The sequence below is a fragment of the Bos indicus genome, chromosome 6, assembly GCF_029378745.1.
Source record: "Bos indicus isolate NIAB-ARS_2022 breed Sahiwal x Tharparkar chromosome 6, NIAB-ARS_B.indTharparkar_mat_pri_1.0, whole genome shotgun sequence".
Classification (NCBI taxonomy): domain Eukaryota; kingdom Metazoa; phylum Chordata; class Mammalia; order Artiodactyla; family Bovidae; genus Bos; species Bos indicus.
Window position 1 is genome coordinate 58068095 of NC_091765.1, and position 22377 is coordinate 58090471.

The 22377-nt window shown below is 44.0% G+C and overlaps 1 protein-coding gene across 9 annotated transcripts in view; it reads left to right on the forward strand.

Moving 5' to 3' along the window:
* Positions 1 to 22377, forward strand: part of TBC1D1 (TBC1 domain family member 1) — a 224924-nt gene that overhangs the window by 162448 nt on the left and 40099 nt on the right. For all 9 annotated transcript variants that reach the window (XM_070791283.1, XM_070791284.1, XM_070791277.1 and 6 more), the window contains one exon: positions 14423 to 14608. In XM_070791283.1, coding sequence (XP_070647384.1) covers positions 14423 to 14608 — 186 coding nt within the window. The remainder of the gene's footprint in view (positions 1 to 14422; positions 14609 to 22377) is intronic.

Below are 22377 nucleotides of genomic sequence, written 5' to 3' on the forward strand. Positions count from 1 at the left end.
CTTGTTGTGATCTCTGGGTCTTCCCTTCTCCTTACAAATTTGGATTTTGCCAATCCACCAAGACTCAAAATACCTGTCTGTTCCTTTAGGTCATAATAAAACCTTGTTATCTGTGCTTTCAGAACTTTTCCTTTATTTCCTTTTTTTTTTTTTTGCCGCTGATCTCTTTTTTAAGGAAATTTTAAAGAGGTCGTATAAAACATTAAATCAGACCTGCTATGCTGAAACGGAGTGGAGGGGTAATGTAGAACCACATGTACTCCTGCTATGAACTGGATGTTTATGTCTCCCCTAAATTCGTATGTTGAAGCCCTCATACCCTGTGTGTTGGCATTTGGAGGTGGGGCCTCCTCAGAGAGGTAACTAGGTTTAGATAAGGTTCCAGATGTTCAGACTGGGCAAGTATAGTGGAAGAAGATGAAATGAGGTCTACAGTTAACAAAGAAATTTCAAGTTATAGAAGGAAACACTTCATAAATGACTTTGGAAGGGAGAGAAAGTCATCATCAGGGAGTTTGGCTTCAAAGGAGCCTGTGTCTGCGTTGCCAGCCAACTTGAAGACTGATGAACGTGTCCTGATGAGGAGCCAGATGCAGATCACTTACGGAAAGAACACCATCGCCTGTGACCTATATTAAAGAAGTCCCTGGGCACCTTTGACAGCCTGGCATTCATCCTGAAACCCCCAGTGAATTCAAAAGTATAGTCAATGATATTGGGACCAACAGACCAAAAGCTGGAAGGTGTTTCTGCAGCTTAGGATCCCCCAGCTGAAGAAGGATGTGATTTGCAAGACATGTATGTCTTCGCTGGAGTCTCGTCCCCCATGTCATTGGTGCTGGCAGTGGCTCTGTCGCTGTGTGGCAAGTCATCATGTGTAGTGTCTGCTGTGGTCACAGCTTCGTGTCTGTTTTCTCTGCACAAGTGTCTAAAGCCTGCTGGGTGGCCTCCAGGAGGGGTTGGAGGGAGGGGTGTGCTTCCTGGGTTGAACTTAACTGTTTGTAGCTAACTGATCTTAGTAAACCTAGAGATACATGGGATTTTGTTTGTTTTTAAGATGAACATTTTGAAAAGCATGAGTAATTTATGTTGAGTGCTAAAGAATCTGCCTACCAGTACAGGAGACTTGGGTTCGATCCCTGGGTCAGGAAGATCCTCTGGAGGAGGAAATGGCAGCCCAGTCCAGTACTCTTGTCCAAATCCCATGGACAGAGGAAGCTGGCGGATGACAGTCCATGGGGGTCACAAAAGAGTTGGACAGTCACAGAAGAGTCAGACACAACTTAGTGACTAAACAAAAGGTAGAGCCTCCAAGTTGGGATTAGTGCTTTCCTTTCTTATAAGTGAAAAAAAAGGGAGAGACAAGAGTTCTGTCTCTGTGATATGAAGGGTACAGCAGGGAGGAGGCAGACCCGGAGGAAGGCATTCCTCAAGCACCTGGCATTCCCAGCCTCCAGAACTGGGAGAAATGAGCATTTGTTGTCTCTGCAACCCATTGTTGGCACTTTGTTGCAGTACCCTCAGCTAAGACCACTCTGCTCCCCATGCCTCTCCTGGCACCCCCACGTGGACCTTGCATGTGGAGCGTCCTGGGGTACAGTTTGGAAACCAGCACTCCATATGCAGCCCATCTACTCTCACCAGGCCGTGGCCTGATCCCCCTGACACCCTGTGTTGTGGTGAGGGGGGATTTGCAGCGAGGATGGTGGTTTCCTCTCTAGGCTTCTTTTCACCTGCCCAGGAAGACAGAGGTGCAGAAAGGCCCCTCGCCCTCAGGTGGGGTGGCTGGGGCTGGCCTGCTGGGAGGAGGCACTGGAAGACACGTGGTAAACAAAGGAGCTGCTTTTGTGCAGATGATTAAAAAACAGGAGAGAAATCATGAGCTTATCTGTTGTATAGTTTTCTGTTTGTGTCAGATGACTCATTGGTCTGTGTTTCTGACTATTTATGTTTGTATTTGGGAGTTTTCTGCAAGAAAATGTATTATCACTAATTGTGTGGGTAGTTGATCTGGGTTAGCAGGGAGGGACCACTTTCTAATGCATTTCCTAAGAAATGGTATTAATTATAAACAATTGCCTTTGACAAAGATAAAAACAAGGTTGGTCTTGGTGTTTGCAAAGCAAGCTGTGTTACATTAAAAATTTTTATTTAATAATCAGTCATCCATAATGGATGGAGTCATTGCTGAATTAATTTGAAATAATTTATTTGAAAAGTACTCCTATTCCCAAGTGTTTTATGAAACCACCAATTAAGGTAAACCTATAACCTAAAGTAAGTGTTCCAGTCATCAGAAACCCAGGTTGCTGGGTCCCACCCCCCCCCCCCCAGTTTGTGATCCAGTAGGTCTAAGGTGGGACCGAGAATCTGCAGTTCTAACAAGTCAACAAGTGAGGTGATACTGATGCTGCTGGTCTGCAGACCTCACTGTGAGAACTACTCCTGTGGACTGAACCCATAGCCTGGGTTCTGCTGACAGTGACCCCACATGCTGGTGTGGGCAGTGGGATCAGGGAGACATCTCCTCCTGGACACCCACAGTGAGGTCCAAGCAGTGTGGGCTTGACCAGCAGCTCTCATCTTGGAGGGTCAACCATGTGAGTGGTGAATGTTGGGTGGTCCTGCTGCTGCTGCTGCTAAATTGCTTCAGTCGTGTCCAACTCTGTGCGATCCCATAGATGGCAGCCCACCAGGCTCCCCTGTCCCTGGGATTCTCCAGGCAAGAACACTGGAGTGGGTTGCCATTTCCTTCTCCAATGCGTGAAAGTGAAAAGTGAAAGTGAAGTCGCTCAGTCGTGCCCGACTCTTAGTGACCCCATGGACTGTAGTCTACCAGGCTCCTCCATTCATGGGATTTTCCAGGCAAGAGTACTGGAGTGGGTTGCCATTGCCTTCTCCTGGGTGGTCCTATCCCTTTTTAAAAATCCATGTGGACAAACTCTTAAGGGCTCAGGTAGCAGCTGGGGCAAATCCCCACGTGGTAAATGTTCACGGGCTAGTTGTTTTCTCACCTCTGCTCTGGAGCTTCGGTCAGGATGGCAGTCCTACTTATTTAGCACAGGAGATCCTTCACTGTTTGACCAGACTCATTTCTTACAATCTGTATGCCCTCCTTCTAGACCCCAACTCGCACTAACTTTCCCAGAGTGACATGGAACTGCTCAAAACTCCCCAGGAATTCATCGCGATGTGTCATTTTAATTTCTTCCCTTTGCAGGGAGTGGCATTCCTGGTCACCTGCAGAATTTAGTGCCTGGCCATCCCCTCCACCACTGCCCTTGCCCCACCCCAATGGAAGGGGCAGCCTAGGGGCACCTCTCCTAGAGGTGGGTCTTCCATCACAGCCCTCTGCGCCTTGGCCACCCCTGTGGGCTCTTGTCCTGCCACTTGACATACTGACCTGTCATGGTGGCCTCCTCAGCTGTCTCCTTGGGGACAGCAGTTGGTTCATTTCATTGTTGTTCTCAGAATGAACTAAATGCATGATTGGTCCCTGGATGATTAACACTGCAATTTGTAATGTTCATATTTTATATAAAAAGTTTCATCTACATAAATGTCAGATGTCTCCATTTAGATAGCTACATGTAAAGTTTATATAAAGTTTTAAAAATAGTTTTTCTTAAAATTGAAAATAAAACTGCTGAAAAGAGCTGAGCCCCAGTCACCTGGGCCTGGAACTGTGCGCTGCCTGGAGCTCTCGGTGTTCCTTCCTCCTCCTCTGCCTGTTCTCCCTTGTCCCCTCCACCTAGACCGTCCTTCCTGACTTCTCTCCCTCCTGCTTCACATTTCCCAAGATGCTGCAGGCTGCTGTGACCTCCTACTCCTGTGAGCTGCTCTTGCATGACTGTCAGCCGCCCCCCCCCCCCACCACACCCCCCCCCCCCCCCCCCCCACCCCCGGCATACCATTCTCAGAATCTTAGCAGCTCTGCTGACGTTTGCTGAGGGAGCATAAAGGACCTGGGAGGCTTGGGAGTGACCGGAGGAGTCTTCTCAGGGGGCATGACCTCAGCTGAGCTCTGGAGGAGGAGGAAGGGAGTCAGCCACACAAAGAAAGGCCAGAAAGGCCATGCAGCCATCCTGAGAGTGGCCAGGCCTCTCCAGTGCTTGCTCCTCTCATGACCGTGGGTTCCGGACACAGCCCTGGAGACCTGGGACCATGCTGTTATTTTCTTCATAGAGTATGTGTCTCTCTTCCCCAGTATCCTTCAGTCAGCCAGTCGTCTTTTTTATCCCCAGCCCCAGTCTGATTGTGGAAAAGTCTAAACAACACAAAGATTTTCCCAGCTTTAGATTAAAATGATAAAATAATGATCACAGTGATGTGCAGTTCAGCATGTACCCCTGGCCCAGTACTGCTGTCAGTGCTCTCAAGGGATTGTCACATATTCCCTGCCTTAGAGCTGTCGGAGGCAGATGCTGTTGTACGCTGTGGACGAGGAAGCTGAGGCATGGAGCGGTCAAGGGACTGCTTTCTGGGTTGGTCAGGGGCAGCACACATGTAATCAGGGCCTTGTTTCCCTCTCTGTTCATTCCTTTCACCCCAAGGCACTGGGATGAGCCAGCCCAGCTCCACCAGCATGTCAGCTCTGTGTCTCAGACCTTTGTCACCGAGGCCTATCGGGCGGCTGGGAGGGTGAGATATATGGGTGCTCATGAAGCATGCTGCCTGGCGCAGAGTAAGTGCTGGGGGTGAATTGTTGGAGCCTCACTTTCCCCATTGGAAAAGGAGGGGACTTGAGCTAAGTCATCCTCTAGTGTCCCTTTCAGCCCCACATTCCTGTGCTCCTGCAAGTGCTGAGGATTCCCTCAGGGCAGGGCAGGGAAGGCAGGTGAGCAGGAGCGTCCCCTGGGGGGCAGGCCTGGTCCGGACGCACCCCCCCACCAACACACCCCCCACAAAGGCCTTTGGTGGTGGTGTGCTTTTCCACCTTACTGTGTCTCATAAAACTGCAGGAACCACAATTTGAAATTCAAGGTTATGTAAATGGTAACAGGAGAGATGAAACTATGACGAAGATGAACATTTCATATTCCCACTGAGACTGAGTATTTGTTCCTCTTCATAGTTTTGTTGGGGCTTCCCTGATAGCTCAGTTGGTAAAGAATCCGCCTGCAATGCAGGAGACCCCGAGTTGATTCCTGGGTTGGGAAGATCTGCTGGAGAAGGGATAGGCTACCCACTCCAGTATTCTTGGGCTTCCCTTGTGGCTCAGTTGGTAAAGAATCCGCCTGCAATGCGGGAAACCTGGGTTTGATCCCTGGGTTTTGTTGTCTTTAATCAAGAAATGGGAGTCCTGACGACCTTCGATCCCTCCAAAAAGCATATTATCATCTCCCTTGCAGATGCAAAAATAAATGCCATTCTTTGAAAGGATAATTTATCCAGGGCGCTAAATAAAAATTCACATGTTTGCAGCATTTTTTTGGTTCTTTTCAAGCTTCTGTAGGCCTTGACTTTCCCAGGCACTTCCTCCCGCTACGGGGGGCAGTGCTTCACCCTGAGCTCTCACAGCTCAGCCCCAGAGGGAGGCCCCCCAGGCTCCCCAGGAGTGCCTGCGTGCACCTTCACTCCCTCAGTCATCTTCTGCCTCTGCCCGGCTCTCCTCCCTGGACTTGCATCACCCTGTGCCTTCTTGCTTCTCCATGAGCTGTCGTCACAGCCCCTCACCAGACTGAGTCCAAAAGTCATCTTCACAGACCCTTGGAAACTCAACCCCACATGCCTACTTTGGGAAGTCACAGGGACAGAGATATGTAGGGCTCTTGCATTTGTTTCCAGTTTCTGCATTTCTTGGCTGCTTAAAAAAAATTGTGTGTTTGCCTCCCTATTCCATCCCTCACTCCACTGCACCCCATCTCAGGCAGAGGTAGGCTCCCTGTTCTGTCTTTAGAGCTTACTCCCTTCCCCACCCCAGCACTTCTCCACATTGTTTCATAATAGCCCTTCATTTGTCAGAGCTGCTAAGCTCTGCATACCCTGATGGCTGGGGTATCCTTCCAGGGCTGAAGAATGCATAAATGACATAAATTTTTTAAGAAATTGTAAGAGCCCCAATCCTTCCATCATTCCCACTAATTAATACATAAATAAACCAGTCAGGCTGTCGATAACCTGGGCACGACCATTCTTCTGTTTGTATGTGCACCGTCTGGTCATTAGCAGAATGGCTCAGTGCATAATGCTCACCTGCATTTCTTGTTGTTCTGCTCTTATAGGAAATGGCTCTTCTTATTTCCACACATCTGAATATTACTTGTCCTTAAAGCACAACCACCAGTTCCAGCAACCTGATGTTATTAAGAACGACAGCTGATATTTTATCGAATGCTTCCTTTGTGCCAGGCTTCCCCGTCCCCACACTTGCATATTCAGGAGGTGTTAGTCTCTGAGTCGTGTCCGACTCTTTGCAACCCCATGGACTGTAGTCCGCCAGGCTCCTCTGTCCATGGAATTCTCCAGCCAAGAATACTGGAGTGGGTTGTCATTTCCTTCTCCAGGGGTTCTTCCCTGACCCACAGAGCAAACCCAGGTCTCTTGCATTGCAGTCAGATTCTTTACCATCTGAGCCACCGGGGAAGCATCTACGTTGAATGCTCATGCTAATCCTCTGAGAGGCACTGTGGTGCAAATTTTGCATGTGAGGGTGCAAGTGTCAAGTGTTCAGACCACCTGTTTGAGGTTAAGTAGCTAGGTTAGTGGTGGAGCTGGGATTTGACCCCAGACATCTGGCTCCAGGGCCCAAGGCCTTGACTTGATGCACAGGAGAAATTCATTTTCTTTGCTAAACTTCTTGTACCCTTTGTATTTCTTAGCAGTCGTGTACTTCTCTCAGTCATCCTTGACATTTGAGGGACTGTATCATAGGGCTTCTGGATTTCTAGTAGCAGGTGTCAAAAACTTAAAAATACTGGTTTTTAAAAAATGAATGTTTCTTAAAAATGCTTTTTTCTTGTACTCAAGTTGCTTCAGTCATGTCTGACTCTTTGCAACCCCATGGGCCGGAGCCCGCCAAGCTCCTCTGTCACTGGGATTCTCCAGGCAAGAATACTGGAGTGGGTTGCCATGCCTTCCTCCAGGGCACGTACTTTCTAGGATAGAATACTGGAGTGGATTGCCATGCCTTCCTCCAGGGCATCTTCCCAACTCAGGGATCAAACTGCATCTCCTGCATTGCAGGCAAATTCTTTACCACTGAGCCACCTCATATAATGCAACTGTAGAAAAATAGCAAGTTTGTTTTTATTTTAATTATTTTCCATAAAGCATCCAAAGAAGTCAGGGTAGGGTGCAGAGAGATGAATTCATTTGTTGGTGACTTTCCTGTGTGTGTCTGCTGTTTTCCCAGGCATGGAGTACAGCAGGGACCGCCGATATCTCTGCTCCCCTGACATCTGTGTTCTGTTGTGGGAGGGGTGAGGTTTGCGCTTTGTAAACAGTTTGACAGCATTCATTCAAGGACCGCCTGTTTCTTTCTTAAATCTACACATTCCTTTTGTTTTTTCTAAGAAATTTTCTTCAGCTTTTGGTACAACAGATGTTGCAGGTGTTAATCCCTGTTGTTGTTAACTTTTCTCCAAAGATTAAATGTTCAGTTTTAATTCTTGTTTCCAAGGTCTGTGGGACATAGTTAAAACAGAGGTTTGAGAGTAACTGGAATTTTAAACATTTTCTTTCTCTTTTGGCATGGGAAATCAGGATTTTTCAAAAGGGATGGAGATAGTTATATAATGCTCTATCGTGGGATAAGAATTAAAAGCAGAATATTGGTGAGTACTGTCTCTTAGAAGGTCTGTCTCTTCATTTTCTTCTGGCAGCTCCTCTTTCTTACAGGGGTACTTAACGCATCATTTAATGTCATGTCTTTAAAAGGAGGAGAATTGCAGTTCAAACTTGAAATCAGTGTCTTGTTAAACTGCAAGAAAGGAGCCCTCCTTGTATTCTGGACTTCACAGAGCCGGAGGCTGGACAGGTGTGAGGCCAGGCACACACGTTCCTTTTCCTCCATAATGTTCTTCCCCACACGTGTGTGTGCAGAGAGGATGTGGCAGCACAGAGCAGCTGAAGAACAAATTGGCATCAACAGTATTGACACACCGGCATAGATCATGTTTATGACTCTACTGAGAAGGTTATGCCAGTGATTTAGGTAGAGGCAGCTGTCTCTTAGGGGCCCTAAATTATGGCTGATTTAACAATTCTTAGAACCCATTGAAGGCTATTGTTGCTGAGCGTCTACATAATTTAAGCCCTCGCCATCCTGTCCTTATAGGAGATGTCAGAATAGTACAAACCAGCCCCAGACTGACCTGTTCCTGCAGCCCTGTGGCTGTGTGGCTTTGCAGGCTTTAGGAAGACGTCTGTCGGTGCCTGTGGTCTCCGCAGTTAGGTTGATCAGAGGTGAATGCCATTTCTCACATTTTGCCCTGAGGGGCTGGAACCCAGAAGGTGTGCCTGTTTGCAGAGGTTTACAGAGAGGGACTGACCAAGCTGGCCTGGGGGTGGGGCGGCCAGCTCTGCCTCTCTGCACTAAGCCACCCTCTTCCACCTGAGCCTCTGGGTGGCTGCCCCTCAGCAAGAACATAAGTCGAGGACAGAAGCAAGGTCCCCACATTGTACTGGAGAATATTAGAAACATCAAAGCCTCTCTCAGACCACCAAGCACATCATATCCTGGGTACATATAAAGGACTCAACAAATTCTGGTGTCAACAGCTTAGGAACTATGCAAGTTAACTCATGCATATGTTTATTATTAGAGCAAGGTCCTAATAATAAAAGCAAGCCAGCAGTTGTCCAACATTTTCATGTTGTTATCCTCATCCTGCCATTCCAGTCAACCCCTGCATACATGGGTGTACTCCTCATGCAGCTGCGCCCCAGCCACGCATGCACACACCTGAGTGATCACCAAATATAGCCTTGTCCCAGATCTGGATCTTTTTCCATTGATGAGATTAGCCAGGTCCCATTTATAATAAACAAATGTTTGACTATCCCCTTTTTGTAAATTACTAGTAGCTAGGTTACTGTTAATATGAACAAAAGATAGTATATTTTTAAAAACTGTTAGAGATTAGAACACCAGTAATTGTTATCACATAAAATAAACTTGGTGAAGGGGGTATTTTACCCCTTCCCAGGGTTTAGGAGCGACTAAGTGATGGGTATTTTATTCTGATTCAGGTTCTCACTGTAGGTGATTTTGTCCTCCCTTGTCCCCAGTGGGCATTTAGTGTTGTCTGGGTGTTTTTGGTTGTTAGTGCTGGCATGAGTGGATATTACTATCCTCTAGTAAGTAGTGCCCAGGGATGCTTGTAAACATTCTGTAATGCACAGAACAGTCCTCTGTGACAAAGAATTAGCCCAAAGTGTCAGTGGTCCTGCCGGTGAGACACCCTGCTGTAAATCGTTAGGTTTATTTGCTGAACTGTATAGCGGATTAGCCTTTATTTAGTTAGATCACACTAGTGCTCATAATCCATTGTGTTCTGCACTGGGCCTTGGTACCCTGACCAGGATTGGGATGAGCTCCAACCACGTGTGAAAGCCTGAGTTCAGGCAGCTGATGGCAACACGGACTATGTTCTATGGGCCGTAGAACAGCCAAAGAAAAGGAAGAACTGACATGATAATAAGTACCTAGGGTCACGGGAGGGGGTGAACAGTAAAAATGTGGTGTGGAGCCCAGTTTTCCAAGTGTGTTTTGAGACCACCGGTGGTGGCATCCCCTGGGAGCTTGATGGAAATGCAGACTCTCAGGCTCCCCTCAGACTGACTGAGTCGAAATCTGCATTTCTGCAGGATACCCATGTGTGTCTGAAAGTTAGGCACTGGGTAAGCATTTTTTACTTGGAGGAAAATATATCTCCATTCATACTGTGGCTCTGACTCTTAGCAGAGGTGTGACCTTGGCCACGTTATAAAACCTCACTGCACCTTAGTTATTTTGCCTGTAGAAAGGGGATACCATCAGCTACCTCTTAAAGTGGTCGTGACAATCAACAGGCTTATCTGTGCCAAGGACTCATCACATGGTAAAAGCTCAACGAACTGAGCTGTGATAAATAAAAAGAAAAAGAAGGCTAAAGTAGAGAACCCTTTTGTTGTTCAGTTGCTCAGTTGTGTCCAACTCTCTGCGACCCCATGGACTGCAGCACACCAGGCTTCCCTGTCCTTGACCATCTCCCAGAGTTTGCTCAAGCTCATGTCCATTGAGTCAGTAATGTCATTCAACCAGCTTGTCTTCTGTCATCCCCTTCTCCTCCTGCCTTCAATCTTTCCTAGCATCAGGGTCTTTTCTAGTGAGATGGCTCTTTGCATCAGGTGGCCAAAGCTTATCAGAGCTTCAGCATCAGTCCTTCCAATGAATATTCAGGACTGATTGCCTTTAGAATTGACTGGTTTGATCTCCTTGCCGTCCATGGTACTTTTCAAGAGTTTTCTCCAAAACCACAGTTCAAAAGCATCAGTTCTTTGGCGCTCAACTTTCTTTATAGTCCAACTCTCATATCCATAACACGACTACTGGACTAGATGGACCTTTGTCGGCAAAGTAATGCCTCTGCTTTTTACAGAGAACCCTAGGGAGGCAATTTATGTCTTAACCTCACAGTCATCATCACCAGACAGTGCTTGGACTCTGCAAATCTGATTTCTTTGAATAGGAAAATAGCAGAACCTGGAGTGTCATAAGCTTCTGTAGACTGTGGTTCCTGTCGGCAGCCTAGTTGGCAAAGAGTAGGTGGGTCTGGGGACCGAATAGCCAGAATTCCTAGACACGTTCCATCAGCCCAGCTTGAGGCACACTGCCCTGTTCATTCTCCCACAATTTGAAAGTTAACATAGTAGGAATCTTTAGGACACTGAAAAGGAGAAAGGCTGTGGCAGACAGGAAGGATGCGGTTTGAGGAAGGAGACCACGAGAGTTGAGTCCTCATCTTACTGGTAGAGTTTAAGGATGGGACTTCAGGTTCAGTACACTGAATGCTCAGGTGACAGGGCGGTCCCTGGTTTTTTTCTATATACACGTAAAGGTTGTCTGAAATTCGGCCCTACCCACCGCTCCTGCGCCTGCCGCATCACCCCTGACAGCTCACAAGAATTACTTTTTGGAAACAAGAATCTTTTATGAACCAGAGGAAGGGTAAATACTTCCAGTATGAGATAAAGCAGAACTTGAATCATAACTGCAGGGTCCAGCAGAGTGTCAGCAGCCAAGATGGTGAAAGAAGAGAACAAAGAACAGAAAAAGAGAAGGGCTCAAGGGGAAGATTTCGTGCTGCAGAATAAGATTAATAATACTGACTACAGTTCCTTTTGAAAAGGAGATTAATTTAGACTGTATTATGTTCAGTCATGAGTGCCCCTCTTAAGTATACAGGTTGTGAGAGGGGAGTTGTCTTCTAAGTGTTTTGCAAGAGAACATTTTTTCAACCTTTGATTTAAATCAGAACAGGTTTGCAGTATTTTCTTTAATTTTCAGTTATAAAAATGTTTATTATTATAAATTTTAGAAAACTTTCAGGAAATACAAAGATGAATGGCAATCACACCAAACCCAGAACCTGCCAATCTCTTACTCAGCTATTATTTATCAAGCACCTGTTGGTTGCCAGGGACTGCATGGTGCTGGACAGACCCTCATGGACAAGAAGGCAAAGTTCTAACCTTCTCTGAGCTTACAGTTGAGGGACTAAATTTTGATGTGTTTCCTGCTAGTATTTTTTGTGTGCCCTTAATATGTGGTAGCCAACAATAGGAGGTAGCATTCCCTATATTCCTGTGTGTTGGACCCTGTTTTAGGTGGTTTGTATGTATGTGTTGACTCAGTCCCTGTAACACCATTATGAGGGAGGGGCTATTATTCCCACTTGAAAGATTGGGAAATGGAGGCTCAAAGAGGTTAAGAAACTTGCTAAAGATCACAAAATCTACACATGCAGGGTGTTGATTAAAACCATTAAAAGCCAGGCATCCTGACTCCAGAGCCTGACCTATTAATCACTGAAATGTCTGCCTCTCATAATATTTACAAAATTGAGACCATACAATATAGATAGTTTTGATTCCTGCTTTTAAATTGACCATTACACTGAGCATCCTGTAACGTTCCTAAATGGTCTATTATTTCTTACCTCCAAAAAAGTACAATTTTAGTTCATTTGTTTAATAGGCTCACAACGAAATAAGTGTAAATAAAAATGTGATAAGTACTCTTAATGGCTTATTATTATTTTTTCAATCCAACATTTTTAAGAGGAGTTAAGGTGAACAACTTACATTAGGAAATTAAGCATTTTGTGGCTTATGCATGATTTCACAGCAGGAAAACAAACCCAGCTTTAGGTAAAAGGCAATGGTGATGACCGTTCTGTAAATTAGATATAACATGGAATAGTGTTAGAGCCATTGGATGGAAGAGAGTGTGTTGTCTGGTGGGTGGTTGTGAGGCTCAGGTTGCATGCACAGGCTTTTCACTGCATGTGTTAAGAATGCACTGAGTCAGATGAGGTCCGCTTGTAGGGGAACTTAATGCAGCTCTTCATCACTACTTTCATGGTGAGCCACTGGGATGTTCTCTGTGTGTCTATAAGGTATTGGTTACAGTAACACTGCACCAGCAACATCATGTCTGCAGTTGGGAAAGGTACAAATTCTTGATCTGTAAAGAGATTTCAGCTAAGAAATAGAAATTTGAAAATTGATGTCATAAGAGACATTTGAATTGTAAAAGTGGTAATCACTCAGTCATGTCTGACTCTTTGCAACCCCATGAACTGTAGCCCTCCAGGCTCCTCTGCCCATGGGATTTTCCAGGCAAGAATACTGGAGTGGGTTGCCATTCCTGTTTCCAGAGGATCTTCCCGACCCAGGGGTCGAGCCTGGGTCTTCTTCATTGCAGGCAGATTCTTTACCAGTTGAGCCACCAGGGAAGCCCCTTGTAGGGGTATCTATAGAAAGCATGAACTTACTGTTTCACCCTGGACAAATTACCTGGCTTCTCTGAGCCATAGCTTTCTCTTCAGGCTGATACTTGCCTTCTGGAGTTGGCATCAGGATGAAAGAAGTCTGTCCATATGAAACACCTGACATGGTGCCCAGTGCTTGGTAGAGGAACTATTAATGGTCATTGTTACTATTGGCAATTAAAGATGAAAAGTTTTAATCTTCTTTTAAAGCACCTAGCCTTATAATACAGTGGTCAGGAATGTACATGAAAGCCAGACTGCTTGGGTTCCAACCCTGGCTCTAACTGCTTCCTAGCTGTGTGGCCTTGGGCAAGGCACGTAACTGCCTGTGCTTCCATTTGTTTCTCTTTAGAACTGAACAGTTACCATACCTGCATCTTAGGGTGGTTGAGAGGTAAATGAATTACATACATAAAACCTGCAGAACAATTTGGATCAGAGTGAACACTATATGAAAGTTTGCTGTGGTTATCAATCACATAGTCATTAATTCAGAAAAAGATAAAATATTATACCTTACAAAGTAGGTGTCTTTGAAGATTTCCCCAGCTGCTGTGACTTCTTACTATTTGATGTAGCAGTATAACTTGTTAGATGTTTGTGGCTCAGGTGTAGTTTTTCAATTCATAGTAAAACTTGAATTTTAAATTTAGTAATGTCATTGTTAATATCTGAATGAGCAGAATTTTCTGATTAGGGACTATGTTTAAATATAATTTTTTATTGAAAAATGGCCATTCTGGATGTGGTATATGTATACAATGGAATACCTCTCAGTCATAAAAAAGGATGAATTTTTGTCATTTGCTGCAACAAGGGATGGGCTTGGAGGGTATTATGCTAAGTGAAATAAATCAGAGAAAGATGAAAACTGTATGATTTCCTTTGTGTGTATAATCCAAAAAATACAATAAACTAATAAATATAATAAAAAAAGACTCACAGAGAACAAACTTAGTGGTTCAGGGGGAGGTGGGATGAAGGGGAGGAGGATAAGGGGTCCAAACTAATATGTATAAAATAAACTACAAGAATATATTGTACCACACAGGGAATATAGCCAGTACTTTGTATGAACTATAAATGGAGTATAACCTCTAAAAACTGTGAATCACTATATTATACACCTGTAACGTGTACGTGCTCAGTTGTGTCCGACTCTGCAGTCCCGTGAACTGTAGCCTGCCAAACTCCTCTGTCCTTGGGATTTCCCAGGCAAGAATACTGGAGTGGGTTGCCATGCTGTGATCCCAGGGGATCTCCTCGACCCAGGGATCGAAGCTGCGTCTCTTGCACTGGCAGGCGGATTCTTTACCACTGTACCACCTGGGAAGCCAACGTATAATACTGTACAGCAACTGTACTTCACTTAAAAAAAATAAATAAAAAGGAAGAAAAGGAAAAAATAAAACTGACCATCCTGAAATGTCCTTTTGCCTCCTCAGATTACTCAGAGTTGGGAGAGCTTCCCCCACGATCTCCACTAGAACCAGTTTGTGAAGATGGACCCTTTGGCCCGGTCCCAGAGGAAAAGAAAAGAACATCTCATGAACTTCGGGAGCTGTGGCAAAAGGCCATTCTACAACAGATATTGCTGCTCAGGATGGAGAAAGAAAACCAAAAACTGCAAGGTTGGTTTTCTTTTTTTAACACTAAACTGGCCTGATGGTGGTTTAATTGGTCCTGACTCTAAAGTGAGACACATCAGACATAGAGGTGTTATTAAAAAAAAAAGCAAGGTACTCCAACATACATAAATGTACATATTAAATGCCTATTTTACTTTTTTAAAGTAAAGTTAATACCTTTTACTTTGGGGAGATTTAATGATAATTGCACCCATTGTATTAAGTTGAATCTTCTGAGAGGCATCCTTCAAATGTCAGCTTTAACTCTCTGAAAAGTGTCTTTTGTTTTCTCTCTCTTTGTCCCTGCTTTGTCTTCTGCTGTAGTCTTTGCCTGGGTATTAGGTGTGAACAGATCCTACATAAATCATTACAGTTCATAACCTCACTCTGTACTTTTTTAGTGAGTTGCAGGTAACCTGAAAAACAGAGATCTAGACTTCAGGTTAGCTGAGTTCTACCTGTATTGATATTCAGGTTTTATATAGACTAACTCACTTAATCCTGGTGACAACTCCAGAAGTTAGGTAGTAGCCTGAAGAGAAAACTGAGGCTCAGAACAGCTCTAGGGTTATGTTAGTGCCAAATTGAGACATGAAGTCTGAAGTTTAGATTTTGTTCATTTCCTGATTCCAATAGTCATTTGAATCAATAAGTATTATTTTCAAAGTAGCTGAGAAGCTATGTTTTATGTACCCTGGTAGTATAATGGAAAGAACATGGGTCTTGGAGTACAGAGAGCTCCCTGAATGTAAAATAAGGAGGATTTTGGTTGAGAAATCTGAACATACTCTTTAAAAGAGAGGGTTGTACATGCTGACCCTGTCCAGAGCAGTTTGGGAATTACCTCCTGTTTCATTGAACTTGCTCCTTGACTGCAGATCTTCATCTTTTATTGTAACGTTTTTATAGAACTCAAAGTTAAGACAGCAAATCTGATGAATAAGGTTCATTGTCCAAATGAGTATATCATCTTTGACCAAAAGCAAGGAGTCAAATACAAAGTAATAAGACCTTTTGATAAGAATAGTTGAATGGTTGGAATGGTCTATTCATGGGTGCCATGGCCTCTCCAGTACCCAGTATTGAAGCTGAGAAAGACAGCTCGTCCCATGAGGCTACTGTGGAAAGAGATTCCATGGTGAGGGGATTTTATAGCAGCGAATGCTAAGTTTTCTCCCAACTCTGTTTTTCTATCATTTTGTTGCATGTTCTTGAAAGTAATTCTAAAAGCAGATGTCTAAAAGAGATTTGATAGTGATGGTATCACTGAGTGTTCCATCAACTAAATGACAGCTTTGGAGCAGAGCACTTAGAGTCATTGGATGTTGGTTGGGACTTTTGTTAAAAAGCTGAAAGGCAATTATATTCATCACGTAGCCCATAAACCTTGACACGTATCCTATCCAGTCTTCTTGCAGATGGCAGCTGCAGGAACTCAGAACGTAGTTATAAAATGTAAAGGATACTGGCTGGCTTCTTGGGAATGTGGGGAGGAATCATGACTGTGGTTGATGATACAGGATCAGATTGCCACAGAGGCAGAGTTTTTGTGAAGCTGTGCAAGTGATGACCAGGCCAGCTAGAATGGGTGGGGAAGGGTTCCCTGAGGTACCAGAACACCTTGCCAGGTGTTGCATTGAGTCAGTAGCCCTTGCCGGCATCCTCATTTGCTGCTTCCTTATTTTACCCAGCAGAGTTCTATCCTGTGTGGTCTCATATTGTTACTGTTTGAGTCTATTTCTTTCCTTAGCTCTATGAAGTCCAACATACTTTAGTGGTGAAAGCATAATAAACTTCCTAAATATCATTTAGGAAGCGTTGTGTCAGTGTGTACAGTACCTGTATTGCTGAGGAAAATAATCACCAATAAGAGCCTGATCATGAATCATCTAAAAACATTTAGTAGGTTTTCTTGGGGTGACAGGGGTGCAGAACCTTATTATTAAATGCAAAAGCAAGATTTGACAAAAACCAGCCAGAAATTCACTAGAATCATTCTATTCTATTTTTTTTTTTTTTTTGTAGCTGGGAGAGACTTGCAGTTGATTAAGGGTTCAGGCTGAATTGCATGCTCTTTGGGAAAGAAATTAGAGGAACATATACAAGGAGTTTTTTCCCATGGTTAAGGCTTTTTATTGGCTTCGGAATGCATGGATCAAATATTTATTACTATTCTTGGAGCATTACATCCAAGAAAGAATCAAACCCTGTTGTCTGAACCTACTTCACTTACTTGTTGACCATTGGAGGCTGAATTGTGCTTTCCTCAAAGTTAAACAGCTGATTTTCAGTGGTGTTGGGACTGAAATGCAAGGCCTCTCTCATGGGCCCACAGTCCTCTGCAGCACCCTTTGCAAGGCCATTTCCCCCAGTTATGCATGATGGAGCAGCCTGATGCTGGACAGTAGGGTGACTCACCACAACTGTGGGTTTTGGTCAGCACTATATTGCTTTTGGAATGAGCCATATACTTAATGTTGCAGATACTTGTTGTTCAGTTGCTAAGTCCTTTCTGACACTTTGTGAGCCCATGAGCTGCGGCACGCCAGGCTTCCCTGTCCTTTACTCTCTCCCTGAGTTTGCGCAAACTCATGTCCTTTGAGTCAGTGATGCCATCCAACCATCCCATCCTCTGTCATCCCTGTCTCCTTCTGCCCTCAGTCCTTCCCAGCATCAGGGTCTTTTCCACCGAGTCAGCTCTTCACATCAGATGGCCGAAGTATTGGAGCTTCAGCGTCAGTCCTTCCAGTGATTATTCAGGGTTGCTTTGCATTAGGATTGACTGGTTTGATCTCCTTGCAGTCCAAGGGACTCTCAAGAGTCTTCTCCAACACCACAGTTTGAAAACATCAATCCATCAGTGCTCAGCCTTCTTTATGGTCCAACTCTTACATCCATACATGACTGCTGGAAAAACCATAGCTTTGACTGTATGGACCTTTGTCAGCAAAGTGATGTCTTTGCTTTTTAATACACTGTCTAGGTTTGTTACAGCTATTCCTCCAAGGGGCAAGCGTCTTTTAATTTTGTGGCTGCAGTCACTGTCTGCATTGATTTTGGAGCCCAAGAAAATGAAATCTAACTCCACATTTTCCCCATCTATTTGCCATGAAGTGATAGGACTGGATACCATGTTCTTAGTTTTTTTGAATGTTGAGTTTTAAGCCAACTTTTTCATTATCCTCTTTCACCTTTATCAAGACGTTCTTTAGTTCTTCTTCACTTTCTGCTCTTGAAGTGGTATCATCTGCATGTCTGAAGTTATTGATATTTCTCCCTGCAATCTTGATTCCAGCTTGTGCTTCATCCAGTCCAGCATTTCTCATGATGTACTCTTCATGGAAGTTAAATTGGCAGGGTGACAGTATACAGCCTTGACATACTCCTGTCCCAATTTGGAACCAGTCTGTTGTTCCATGTCCAGTGCTAACTGTTGCTCTTGTTCTGCTTACAGGTTTCTCAGGAGGCAGGTAATGTGGTCTCATATTCCAATCTCATTAAGAATATTCCACAGTTTGTTCTTTTGTCCTTTCCACTCTGTAATCCACACAGTCAAAGGTTTTAGCATAGTCAGTGAAGTAGAAGATGTTTTTTGGAATTCCCTTGCTTTCTCTATGATCCAGCAGATGCTGGCTATTTGATCTCTTGTTTCTCTGTCTTTTCTAAATCCAGCTTGTACATCTGGAAGTTCTCACTTCACATACTGTTGAAGCCTAGCTTGAAGGATTTTGAACATCCTCTTGCTAGCGTGTGAAATGAGTGCAATTGTACAGTAGTTTGAACATTTTTGGCATTGCCTTTCTTTGGGATTGGGAAGAAAACTGACCTTTTCCAGTCCTGTGGCCACTGTTGAGTTTTCTAAATTTGCTGGCATAATGAGTTCAGCACTTTAACAGCACCATCCTTTAGGATTTGAAGTAACTCAGCTGGAATTCCATCACCTCCACTAGCTTTAGCTTTGTTTGTAGTAATGCTTCCTAATGCCCAGGTGACTTCATTCCAGGATGTCTGACTCTGCACATCATCGTGGTTATCTGTATAATGGTAACACAATGAAGTTTGAGTTTTAATTGAATTATAATTGAAGATATTTTTTTTAAGTTTTTTTTTTCCTGGTTAAACAAATACTACGTTTGTTATAAAAGAATTAGATAGTGTAGTTTTTCTAAAATCTCTACAAGTTTCAGCCTCCCAGCCCCTTAGCCTTCCTTCCCTTCCTAAGCTTTCAAGAGATGGCAGCAGTCAGAGGAGTATCTTATCTGTGAAGTGAAGTTCAGTTCAGTTCAGTCGCTCAGTCATGTCCGACTCTTTGTGACCCCATGGACTGCAGCACACCAGGCTTCCCTGTCCATTATCAACTCCTGGAGCTTACTCAAATTCATGTCCATTGAGTCGGTGGTGCCATCCAACCATCTCATCCTTTGTCATGCCCTTCTTCTCCCACCTTCATTCTTTCCCAGCATCAGGGTCTTTTCAGATGAGTCAGTTCTTCACATCAGGTGGCCAAAGTACTGGAGTTTCAGCTTCAGCATCAGTCCTTCCAATGAATAGTCAGGACTGATTTCCTTTAGAATGGACTGGTTGGATGTCCTTGCTGTCCAAGGGACTCTCAAGAGTCTTCTCCCACACCACAGTTCAAAAGCATCAATTCTTCAGCGCTCAGGTTTCTTTGTAGTCCAACTCTCACATCCATATATGACTATTGGAAAAACCATAGGTTTGATTAGATGGACCTTTGTTAGCAAAGTAATGTCTCTGCTTTTTAATATGCTGTCTAAAATGGTCATAACTTTTCTTCTAAGGAGCAAGTATCTTTTAATTTCATGGCTGCTGTCACCATCTGCATTGATTTTGGAGCCCCCCAAAATAAAGTCTCTCACTGTTTCCATTGTTTCCCTATCTATTTGCCATGAAGTGATGGGACCAGATGCCATGATCTTAGTTTTCTGAATGTTGGTGAAGGCCAGGGAAGCCTGGCATTGCTGTAGTCCATGCAGTCGCAAAGAGTCAGACACAACCGAGAGACTGAACAATTTAAGTGTATTTCATCTCACTTAATCTTTACAGGAGCAACTCAACGAAATAGCGGTAATTCCTATTTAAAAAATAATTCAGGGTGCAAAAATCCTGTACCCAGCACATCCTACTCTGCTGCCCTGGACAAAGTAATGAACCTGCTCAACCTCGGTCTTCTCCAGAATTAAGATTTGGGCTAGGGAGTGTGTGTTTATGGGGTCAGGGGAGAGCAGACTTATTCGAGGTGCACACTGACTTTCAGTGTTTCTGGGACTAAGAAGAACTCTTTGCCAATAAACTAAAGAACTGAGATGAAATGGACAAACTTATTGAAAGATGCAATTTATCAAAATTGAAATAAGAAAAAAAAAAGTCTGAATGGCCCTATATCTGTTAAAGAGATAAAATTTGTATTAAAAATCTTTCACACAAAGAAAACTCTAGGTCCAAACAGCTCCACTGGATTCTATCAAATATTTAAGGCTCCTAATTGATACATCCCTAGAAAACAATGTATCATTCATCACAGCAGGTTCTGCAGTGTGTTGGAGAACAGTAGAGAAAGGCGGGGGGCTTAGGCCCACTATGCTTTCTGCTTGGGCCTTGGGTGTTGAGCCCAGTCTGCTCATTCAAAAAAAAAAACCCTGCCTCAGATTCATGTTGATGTATGGCAGAAACTAACATAAAATTGTAAAGCAATTATCTGTCAATTAATAAATAAAAATGTTGTTTTAAATATTATTGAAGAAACATTAAAAAACCTACCTCAGAGTGTTAACATTAAATGTTACTAAATGTAAAGTACTGAAGACATACAGTATTTGTTTATTATTGTCATAAAGAAGACAAGTTCAGCAGCTCTGCAGAAGCCTGTATACTGGCCCCTGCTTAGCTATGTCTCCTACCTGCTTTCCCACTAAACTCCCAGTCCAGATGGGGGATGTGCTGTGGAATGGGTGGGGGACTGACAGCATTACCCCTGTAGTCTGAATAGGAATTCGTGGTTTGGTGGGAGTAAGGCTGTCAGCTTTAGTCCTTCTTAGAATGCTCAGTTACGTTTCTTTTCTTCTATTGATCCCCCATCTCCAGTTTGGTGATTCAGGTAGAATTCTTCCTAATGGACCTGTAAGCTGAAAAAGGTAGGAAGTAGTAACTGTCTTCATATATTTGAGAAGATGCCATGTGAAAAAGGTAGATTTATTCTGTTCAGCCCCAGGCAGCAGAAACATGAGCAAGGGTAGACATTATCAATACTTAAAGGAGGTTTGGCTCCAAGTAAGAAAGAACTGGCTTCAGCAATATGTGAACCGTGAACTTCCAGATGTTCAAGCTGGTTTTAGAAAAGGCAGAGGAACCAGAGATCAAATTGCCAACATCCGCTGGATCATCGAAAAAGCAAGAGAGTTCCAGAAAAATATCTATTTCTGCTTTATTGACTATGCCAAAGCCTTTGACTGTGTGGATCACAATAAACTGTGGAAAAGTCTGAAAGAGATGGGAATACCAGACCACCTGACCTGCCTCTTGAGAAACCTATATGCTGGTCAGGAAACAACGGTTAAAACTGGACATGGAACGACAGACTAGTTCCAAATAGGAAAAGGAGTACGGCAAGGCTGTATATTGTCACCCTGCTTATTTAACTTGTATACAGAGTGCATCATGAGAAACGCTGGGCTGGAAGAAGCATAAGCTGGAATCAAGATTGTCAGGAGAAATATCAATAAGCTCAGATATGCAGATGACACCACCCTTATGGCAGAAAGTGAAGAGGAACTAAAGCCTCTTGATGAAAGTGAAAGAGGAGAGTGAAAAAGTTGGCTTAAAGCTTAACATTCAGAAAATGAAGATCATGGCATCTGGTCCCATCACTTCATGGGAAATAGATGGGGAAACAGTGGAAACAGTGTCAGACTTTATTTTTCTGGGCTCCAAAATCACTGCAGATGGTGACTGCAGCCATGAAATTAAAAGACGCTTACTCCTTGGAAGGAAGGTTATGACCAACCTAGATAGCATATTCAAAAGCAGAGACATTACTTTGCAAACAAAGGTCTGTCTAGTCAAGGCTATGGTTTTTCCACTGGTCATGTATGGGTGTGAGAGTTGGACTGTGAAGAAAGCTGAGCGCCAAAGAATTGATGCTTTTGAACTGTGGTGTTGGAGAAGACTCTTGAAGAGTCCCCTGGACTGCAAGGAGATCCAACCAGTCCATTCTGAAGGAGATCAGCCCTGGGTGTTCTTTGGAAGGAATGATGCTAAAGCTGAAACTCCAGTACTTTGGCCACCTCATGCAAAGAGTTGACTCATTGGATAAGACTCTGATGCCGGGAGGGATTGGGGGCAGGAGGAGAAGGGGACGACAGAGGATGAGATGGCTGGATGGCATCATTGAATCAATGGATGTGAGTCTGAGTGAACTCCAGGAGTTGGTGATGGACAGGGAGGCCTGGCGTGCTGCAATTCATGGGGTTGCAAAGAGTCGGACACGACTGAACAACTGAACTGAACTGAAGAAGGAACTCTCCTCTGAGAGCCTCTCCTAGTTTAGGTGAAGTTTTGTTGAGATCTAATCCTGCCAGGCACTAGGAATTCTAACACACAGTTCTTGCCTTTGACATGTTTATAGTTAATAGGGTAGCTATGGAGATGGATAGGATTGGATAAGTATAGTATATTTTAGCAGTAGAACCAACAAAATCCATCGGGGATGAAGGAATAAGAGGAATCAGGGATGCCTCCTGGGTATATAGCTT